This window comes from Bidens hawaiensis, unplaced genomic scaffold (genome assembly GCF_021521415.1).
Source record: "Bidens hawaiensis isolate Kalapana, Puna unplaced genomic scaffold, B.hawaiensis_p1.1 tig00012999_1, whole genome shotgun sequence".
NCBI classification, from domain to species: domain Eukaryota; kingdom Viridiplantae; phylum Streptophyta; class Magnoliopsida; order Asterales; family Asteraceae; genus Bidens; species Bidens hawaiensis.
Genome location: NW_027492089.1, coordinates 1 through 10,269, shown reverse-complemented (window position 1 = coordinate 10,269; position 10,269 = coordinate 1). Strand labels below are relative to the sequence as shown.

Sequence of the window (10,269 nt, the reverse complement as noted above, 5' to 3'; positions counted from 1 at the left end):
AGACGCGTGATTGTCACAAAAAGAAAATATTTTCTGGCCATGTAAAAATATAGCAATTTTAACACCACATATATGCACTTTATATATAAATCCTTTGGACAAAAATACGTTAAACGTTGACAACAAGTATAAAAATAACAATTATGCATGTGTTATTTCTTGCATGGGCAGAACTTAATAGGGGCGAAGAGGGGTTCCGATCCCTCCTCTTTTCGGCTTAGAGCTTCTAAATGCAGCCATATATAAATTTTCGATAAATATAGCTCATATATATATTTTCAATAATATTTATAGGCTTAGAAGCGGAAATATATGATTTTTGATAGCCCAAAAAAAAACAACTAAAAGAACTGATTATTTGTTTTGGGATTTATGGTCTTTATTAGCAAACAAAATTTGGTTACTAATTATGTGTATGAATTTAATATTAATTTCTAATATGTTTAAATTACGCCACTGATCTTGTATTTGTTTAGAAGGTATTGTTTATAACAAATATAACCGAGTGTTAATCATCAAAATATCAAGAAAAACATATAATACGAATTACCATTTTTAAAGGAAAAAAAACATATTATTTTGAATTATATTTACTTTAGCCTTACCAAAACAACATAGACTAGAATTTCAATTACTTTGAATTTTAAGGGTAAATTGGTTAAACAAGTTAACAGTTGTAAAGAAATTGTAACCAATTCGAAAATGTATTAAAGTAGTTGTATATGGCTTGGCAGGGTTATAATGAAGTAATGAGTTCGTTGGTTAAACTTATAAGATTTTCGATTATTATTTTACACACACTCAAAATGCGACTAGCTAATTAAACAACTTAGAAATATCCACTATTGAATAACACGTGTTTAAATACATGGCATGTTTATTAAACGGATTACACTCACATACGTAAAATATGATTATTTTCATCAAGGACGCGTCTAGGAAGTGTGCAGTGATGCCCGGAATATTCCTCAACTTCCTTTTAACTCCACCATAAAAATGTAATTAAACAATTCTTGATATTGGATATGATATCAAATAAAATGGCATCTCACATCAATGAAGAATATACTCTATTAAGGTTTCAAAATTGACACATTATTTAATTCCTCTTGATGGTGATATACTAAAACATAATGTTTAATAAACCTAGATATTACTAAATTTTAATTGTGAATTTGTGATTCGCAGATTAATAACGCCAAAAGTTAGTGATGTAGCATGTGGTAAGGGTATACACCTTTGAAAGGTAAAGTTAAATGTTTGGTAAAAAGCATGCTTATTGCTTTCATACTTGATGCATGTTTTAATATTAACCATTCATATTTAATTGAATTTCAGTTGCTAAAAAACAAAAGCATGAGAAGATATTTATAACAGCAGGATTATTATAGCAAACTAAGGCTTTACACAAATGGTCAAATTTGACAATCTTGTGTTAAATCATTAAAAGACCTGACCGTCTAACTAACTAAGAGATGACATCTAGATTATTCAACACATTTTTGAAATACTTATTACAAGACTTATTTCTGAAACTTACTAATTAAAAGACTTCATGAACCACTAAAATATTTCTTATAACCAAGCACACTTCACATCTAACTTGTAAAAACACCCGCCTAGCCAACCCACCCACCTAACCAGTTTACAAATTCCTCAAACCTTGGTTCGTATGTACTAGCTCCAAACCCATACGGTTTTGTTAGTAATTTTCAAATTCCTCAAACCTTGGTTCGTATGTACTAGCTCCAAACCCATACGGTTTTGTTAGTAATTTTCACAAAGCCAACGTATCATTTTAAAGATCTTTTTCATCGTAAGGTCATGCATTATACTTATGTCGTACCTAGTTTCATCGCAATCTTTAGCACCCCAAGTGTCATTCTTTCTCCTTCCTCGCTCCACAACGTCAACCTCCTTCACCATCGCATCGCATCTCAAATTTCTTCTTGAGGCGGAGACTACTAGTTCGACCGCACAAATATAGTGTCCACAAATATAACACACTACCTAATAAACGTCTCAATCCCGATTTCTTGTCAATAAGAACCACCCTACTCTCAACATCCCTAAACTCATGGTTTTGGTGGTTACCTAGGCAATATTGTAATTTACATGAATTTGTTTTTTTATTCAAACTTTAATGAAAATACTTTTTGAACATTTAAAATAATTAAAAGACAAAAGATTCTTTCTTTCTGCTTAAACCTATGAAAACTTGCCACCATTTTCTACCCATCACATCCACAAAGTTATCAATTTAGTCATTCCATAATTCTAATATAGATCATTAGCATTATCAAAAATTCAAAACATAATAACTTGTGCATTGAACTTCTGAGTTCAATTTGACACTCCATATCTAATCTTCTAAACCAGCCACATCCCTAAGCACCCATCCAATCATATAAGCTGCAAAACCCGCAAGTGCACCATTGAACAAGGTCCCGGACACGGATAACGCGTAATTCTGTCCTGCGATCTTCGCCTTGGCAGCTCCAAGAGCTGCCAATGCAAGCGCGGACAAAACACACGCACCAATAAACTTATGCGTGTCATTGTGCGTGAACGGAATAAGGATGATAAATGCAAGTATAGGAGCACTACCAAACACCAAAAATGCTCCAAATGTTATCAAACCTTTCTTCCATGGCTTCTCGCCGTCGTCCGGCGATAAAACCCCGTCTTGGACCATCTTTTCATCCACCATGATATCCTCATACTTTGAAAATATGTTCACAACCTTAATAATAACAATAGTAGTTTTAACTATCAATAAATCATTAAAAGGATGTAACTTGTATTATTAATATATAATATATAGTTATAGTTATATACCGTTGTTGCATCATTGATGTTCATGCCAAGATCTTGATACCGGTCCACTAACGCTCGTTCTTGGCGTTTACGGCGGTTCGTGACCTCCCATTCAGTCACGAGCCGCTCCTTCACCGCCACGTCTCGTTCGGTGTTGCTAGAAACATAGTCTCCAAACCCCATTGATATACCATCGGCCACCAAGTTTGCAAACCCCAAAACCAACACATCAACTACAATGGCACAAACAATGACGATTTTTTTTATTATTTCTAATATGAGTTATGAAACACTGAAAACTAAATAAAAAGTTTATTACATATATATAAATCACTTTTATTTAACTATTTATTCATTGTGGATTAGTTATGAAAATAATAAAACTTAAATTATACTACATGTAGTTAAAAATATGTTTTTAAGTCATGTATCAATTAAAATAAAGTTATCCGTGTTTTAAATTTTTAAAGAAACTTAAATTTAAACCAAAATAAATAAATAAATAAATAAATAGACAAATAAAATTTACAGTATTTTTTTATACTTATTAAAAAGTAAGGCACATATGTAATTGATAAATCTAATTCCAAACAATCACCCCTAATCATTTTATATAATTTTTTATTGATAATATAGCTAGTAGCAATGTATCATTTTACAATTAAGATTTTTTACGGAAATAAAATGTTATAATTACATTGCATATAGTTAAAAAAAATACCCTTAAACCAAAAAAAAATCATCACGAAAATAATGCATATTAATACTAAACTATGTTATAAACCCGTGTATTACACGACTAGAATATATACTATATTAAATAACTAATTACAAATATTTAAGAATCCTAAATCCATATTTTAAAATAAAATAAATATAAAATTAGTTACATATTTAAGGTGTAATAAAAACAAACCAACAAAAAAAATCTTCAACTCATAGAATTATGACACGTGACACAACAATTTACTTATTTATTAAGTACATACACGTTCCAAACATTATAACTGACTAACCGGAAGATAAACGACCGGCCGAGATGGACGATATAAGCGAAAACGAAGTGATAATGGCATCGAGTCCGGCGTAAACTATACTCTTCACAAGTTCTCCTTTCCACGGTTCCTTTGGCCGTTCTCCGGCGTTATTAGCCGTCGTGTCAGGGAGGAGAGTGGCGGTGGCTCTACCGTCCATTTTATATTTTTTGTTAATATGAAACGTTACATTTTTTTTACCTAAGGTTTTAAATAAAGACAAATCACCAAATGGGTGGTGATAGTGATGTCGTGGCATCTTGCATGTCTAGTCACTTTACACGTGTGGGTGTTTGGTCAATCGTTGACTAATGTTGTGTAGGTTTGTTGTGATGAGTACACGTGGCATTATAATATTAGGTCGAAATGTTGAAGTGTAGCTAGTGGGTGCAATGTGGATCATGAACGTGTGGTGTGCACAAGTCTCTGGTTACTCGCAGTGACGGACCCAAGATTTTCATCTAACGGGATCCCTTTTTTTCGGTGTACATATTAACTACACAACGTTAGAATTTTTGTGGCAGTCGTCATTCCGGTCGGTTGAGGCGAGTATTGTTTAAAGAATATAAAGACCCAAACTTTCTTTCTAACTTATCTAAGTTTTCCTTAAATTGTTTGTTGATTTCTATAACATTATATTTGAAGAATTACTTTTAAACCAAATAAAACCTTAAGTTTAAATTATAATTTAATAAAAAACACATAAAAGAATCGCTTTTAAACCAAATAGAACCCTAATTTTTAATAAGAATTTAGAAATACTCAATATAAAATGTTGAAAAACGCAAATAAGCTTTGCTTTTAAACCAAATAAAAAATTATGTTTTAATTAAGAATTAGAAAAACAAAATAAAAATGTTGAAACCACCCTTAAAAACACTACGTTAATTAAAAAAACAAAATAAAAATATTGAAACAACCCTTAGTAAGGCTTGAACTTGTGATCTTTGGGTTGGAAAATAAAGGATATGCCACTACACTAGAGAAAGCTTTGATACAATGCGTTCCACCTAAGTATTTTTATGGGATCATTCAAAAAATTAACCTATCGTCTCTATTAAATTTTTTAAAAAGATTCGTGTCTCGGGACCCCGACCTCACTAAGGTGGGTCCGCCCCTGGTTACTGGTGAAACGTCTGACTAGATTCGAGCTCGACTTGTTTTGAGTTATTTTTCTAAAACTCGAGCTCAGTTCGTCATATTATTTTTCAAGTTGGGTCTAGGCTAGTTTTTTATTTTATTAGTTAGTTTATATACGTTTTTAATTATTTTAATATACTTTCAGGAAAAAAAACTTTAAACGAGCCTAAGATAAGCTCAAGTTCATGTAGTACCTAAACGAGACAAATCTCGACTCGAGTTCGATGGGTGGTGTAAATCTAATACGTAGAAGTCTAAAAGAGGTCAAACTTAAAAATACACCATACTCGAGTTCGGGCTCGATACGTAAACGAACTTTATTTTAGGCTTTGGCCCAGCTTGAGTTTGAAAAAACTTGACACGTTTCAAGTTTTTTATCAATTCAAGATTAAGTAACTCGCTAACAGCTCGACTCATTTGCACGCCTGGTAAAATGTAATCCTTGTGTATAAAGATCATTTAGTACATTAAAAATTTAATATTGATATACTATCATCATCCTAAAAACAATATGATAAAAGGAGAATATAAGTTTAAAAGGGTGATATGCGAGACAACGAAGAGCCCATCAATCATCATGTAGAAAATCTGAAAATGCATCAATAAAGAGCCTATATATCATAAATTTTATTATACACGTGCCTAGCTAGTATTAAATAAAAAAAGTTTCGTTTTAAAAAAACATGAAAAAAAATATATTATCTAATAATAAATAAATAAATAATTAAATAAATTGTTTCTTATTTTTTTTCCTTTGCCAGGGCTAGAGGTGTACAAATCGGGTATTAGAAAAACCCAGACTCGGGTATGATCGGGTATTGGAAAATCGGGTATTAGCAATACCCAAGTCGGGTTCGGGTCGGGGTATTACCTCTAAAAACCATACCCTATGTATCGGGTTCGGGTTGGGTATAGAACCGGGTATTCTAAAACCAGGTATTTGAATACCCTATTTCCGGGTATTAAAAAAAAAACATATTTTCGGGTTTTTTCCGGGTATTATTCGGGTATAGATTGAAATTTATTAGGGGTTGCACTTTTTGGGGGTATTTTTCAGGTATTTTCCAGTTATTTTTCGGATATAGATCCGGTATTTGAAAAACCCAGTTTCGGGTATTGGAAAAACCCGGTTCCAGGTATGGAACCGGTTCTGGTTTCCGGGTATTACCGGGTATAAATCGGGTCCGGTTCGAGTACGGGTTTTGATACTAAAGTGCATACCTTATCCGTACCCTATGGGTAGGGTAGGGTACGGGTTCAGGTATTAAAAACTCGTGTATAGAAAAAAACTCGTGTATAAAAAAAAACCGGTTCCGAATTTTTTTCGGGTCCGGTTCCGGGGTCGGTTTTTTTCACCTCTAGCCAGGGCCCATGATGTTGAAGCCCAACATATCCTATCCAGCTAAAGCAACACAAGCCCAATAACCCTCGTATATAATCGAATATCTAACCATACTACCATTACCATAGCCGCATATCTGACTCGCATATCATCCTTCTCTTTGGTGCATTGTATCTATAACATGCTTTAAGTTAGTAGTCACATATATTTCTTCTAACTTATGTGTTTTTGGAGATATGTTTGATATATGATATTATGTGCATTTATATAGTTATATTGTAAAGGGCTTAATATTATTAATTGTTGATCCATATTTATAAATTAGGCTTTAGAGTCATGTATACTAGCCTTTGAATGTACTATGTATGTAACACCCCAACCCGGAGCAGGCTGACGTGTCACTATTACAGATATTATAGACCAAACAAAATTCATTTAAATGAAATGAAAAGAATCCCATGGCAACCAAAAGAGTTAAAAACACTAAAAGAAATTCTAAGTCAAATTTATTAAATGCTTAAATAAAAGAAAATTAAATCAAGTCCTTATTCTTAAGCTTCATTTTACTCTCATCACCGATCTCCCCGATTTCCCGAATTACCTGTTAGCAAATAAGACAGACACAAACAAGAAAATACGGCTGAGCCAAAAATTGCCCAGTAACGGAGAGAACAATAGTACAGGTAAAGACATACATAAGACAAAACACATACTGAAATAAAACTGAAACTATTGCGGATATAAAACCACGTTTTAGACCGAACTATAATTAAATGCGAAACATAATCCGATACACGATCGGGACGTAATCTGAATATACTCAAATTTAATCAAATGCATATTCACATATCAAAACGGACCAGAAATATAGCGAAACAAAATATAATTACTAATATACACGACGATGATGTTAAAATAAATAGGTCGTGTAATACGGAAGCACCCAGAGCCTAAACAGAGGGGTACACAGCTAGCTAGTCCATGCACCAAGGAGACGGTGTGGGTGGCGTGCACACATTTGTTCCATCTCAAACAGAAGTCAGGAGTCAGGAGTCGGAGCTAAGATCGATCTATACGCCTCTAAGTGGCCAAGGTACTACATGAGTACTTTCAGAGACGCCGTGAACTTTGATTACGCACTGTCACGATAAGTGCCATGTCGTTGACGCCCCAACGACAAGTCAGAAATGCTCGGGTAACAGAGTACTGAACTAAAGTCGTATAACTAAAAGATATTTAAACAGGAACATGCAATAATGAATTCAAAATATATATAACCTATTGCATGCTATAAAATTAATATAACCATATCATACGAATAAACCGAACTAGATAACAAAAATCCGCACTACGAAGTGACGGACATCGAATATAAAATGGACTAGAACCAATACTATGAGTGAAGAAAAACAGAATCCGTACTCCAAAGTAACGGAATAGAGTCAATACTATAAGTAAACGAAAACAGAAACCGTAACGAAGTAACGGAATATAATTTATACTATGAGTGACAGAAACCAGAAACCGTACCTTTTAAGCGAAATAGCGGTAACCGTAAGCTTGAATTATATGTCGCGGGGTCCTATAATATTATTGTAATTTAGATTATGCTTTGATATCCATGTACACTTTATTTATTTGGTAATGTTCTCTGTATACGTATATAATTGTCTTATTATAATTACTATTTCCCCAATTTCATTAATATATACTACATACTTTAGTAGTTATTTCATATCCATAAAACTTTTTACGTTGAATTCCAATTATATATATTAGTACTAAAACTCATTATACAAGCTTCTCAACATAACTTAAATAGGTAATTCCACTTTTATTAATATAATTTAATATTGGCTTTGGATTCATAAACAGTAAATAAAAAAAAATAAAAGCAACATATTAAAGTTGGCATTCTTATTTCAGACTTCAGATTTGGTTTCGAACATATATATATCTTAAAACATATGTTTTGTTTTTGTTCTTTAAACCCGTTAGCCAAGAGTTGTTAAGCCGACCCTTTGTTAACTGATATAACGAAATAATTATAGATCGATATGGGTTTACCTTCTACGGCGATTCAGTTGGAAGGTCGACTCGAGATGGTGATAGCGTCGGTGATTCCCGGCAACAACAGGTTACGGTAGCGGCGAAGACCTCACGTGTACGAGCAGGGAGTGCAAGCGAGCGGTGGTTGCCTGGCTACCAGCAGCGTCAGCGAGAACCCGCGTAGAGGTGGCTGCGGTGTCAGCGGTTTCTCCGGCTAGTTGCAGGGCGGCGGCGGCGTATTCCAGCACTCGCGTCCGTTGTCGGTGGCGTAACTCGAATGGACAAGAACGACTATGTTGGTGATTTATGTCTAACACTAAAACGTATGTGGCTGTGATGGTTGCCTCAAGCTACAATCGTTAGCGAAGGCGACGGTTTTCTGGCGATTCGTAGGGGCAGTGGTGATGGCGAAACGGTAGGGAAAAGTAGAGACTTTAAGGTTTGATATAAGAAATCTTCATGTTATCACGTATACTTATACGAGTTGATCCGCAAAATTTGCGATAATATCTATTAGTTAGCAATATCTAATATTTAGTCGATCACCTTTCGCCGGAAAGTCGGCTGCCAAGAGTTATAGTTCATGTATTCTTCAAATTGAGGTTTCATGAAAGGGCAATAATGGTCCTTCCATTAATTTAAACATTTACACTTCCAACCTTTAAGTTTAGAAATAATTTTAAACAACACTAATCTTGTCGTTATTAAAATCTTTTCCTTATTAGCTAGCAAAATACATTTATATTTAAAATCTTCGATTTTTCTTCGTTAACGTTTTATCTATCCTACCAGTTATTAACCCTTACAATATCCGACTTATTAATTCGACAATTGATATATATATATATATTTTTTTTGGTTTTTGGTTTTCGGTTTTCGTATGTTACAATGTAAGAGTGCATTTCATATTGTATTTCACAGTAGATGGTGTTTAACTTACCTATAGAAAATGATTTCGTATGTATCATTTTATTTTTATTTACTTATAAGTTTCAGTTACGTATGTGCTACAGCCTACATGTGCGTATGTAGTATGATGGATTAAGCGTTTGCACTGTGTTTCACTCTCATAGGGAACTAAGACAAAGATGGGCTGACATTCGTGTTTTTTTTGGGTAATCACGCCAGCCTAAAACGCGTATGTCACGCCTATCTTTGTTCTCGTTTTCAATGTGGGTGGAATCGAAATATTCACATGTAGTACGATAGTAGTTGAGTCCTACATGTACATAGGAAAAGTTAAAGTTATACATACTAAAACATATTCTATAAGCAAGCTTGCATCTCTCTAATGCAATCACAATGTTAGAGGCATGATTACATGATCAGAAATAGTAGTGGTATACATTGGGCGAAATCCATTAATGTTACGGTCATTTATTGCAATTAATCTTGTGAAAATGCGCGGTCATTTGTTGTAGGTGACCCGAATGCGTGGGATATGCTACAGTAATAGGGAACCCGAGGCATATCTGGCTAGTGTAACGTTTCTAATCTTGTGTGAATTTTACAAGTTGAATAAATATTTCCTTAAGCAGGGCAATTGAGTTCCTAATGTTGTTACACTCATTTGCATCTTTTATTAGTGTTTTTTCATTGTATGAAACATAAATTATTATTTAGAGTTAATTGCCCGTTTGCCCCCTGTGGTTTGTCAAACTAGCACGTTTGCCCCCAGTGGTTCCGAAATAGCACCATTGCCCCCTGAGGTTGTTTTTTTAGTACCCGGGTGCCCCCAAACATGAAACGTCCGTTAGTTTTCACCGTTTGGTGTCATATCTTCTAGGGTATTTTCGTCTTTTAACCCAGTGGTTCCGAAATAGCACCATTGCCCCCTGCATAAAGATGGAACGTCCTTCGATTTCTTCACTTATACACCAAATACCA

The 10,269-nt window shown here is 34.0% G+C and overlaps 1 protein-coding gene across 1 annotated transcript; it reads right to left on the bottom strand.

The window, feature by feature from the left end:
- Positions 1-2,150: 2,150 nt before the first annotated feature.
- Positions 2,151-4,011, bottom strand: LOC143542843 (uncharacterized). Its single transcript, XM_077035326.1, has 3 exons — positions 3,834-4,011; positions 2,839-3,050; positions 2,151-2,743 (listed from the first exon to the last, which is right to left on the bottom strand). The coding sequence occupies exons 1-3, from the start codon at positions 4,009-4,011 to the stop codon at positions 2,363-2,365; spliced, it is 771 nt and encodes a 256-aa protein (XP_076891441.1). The 3' UTR covers positions 2,151-2,362.
- Between the last annotated feature and the right edge of the window lie 6,258 nt (positions 4,012-10,269).

Excerpts from the sequence above, each read along its gene's own strand:
- LOC143542843 (XM_077035326.1), bottom strand. The coding sequence starts at position 4,011 with ATGGACGGTAGAGCCACCGCCACTCTCCTCCCTGACACGACGGCTAAT. Across the intron at positions 3,051-3,833 it reads GGCCGGTCGTTTATCTTCCG|TTGATGTGTTGGTTTTGGGG; the intron begins GTTAGTCAGTTA and ends GTGCCATTGTAG. Across the intron at positions 2,744-2,838 it reads ACATCAATGATGCAACAACG|GTTGTGAACATATTTTCAAA; the intron begins GTATATAACTAT and ends GTTATTATTAAG.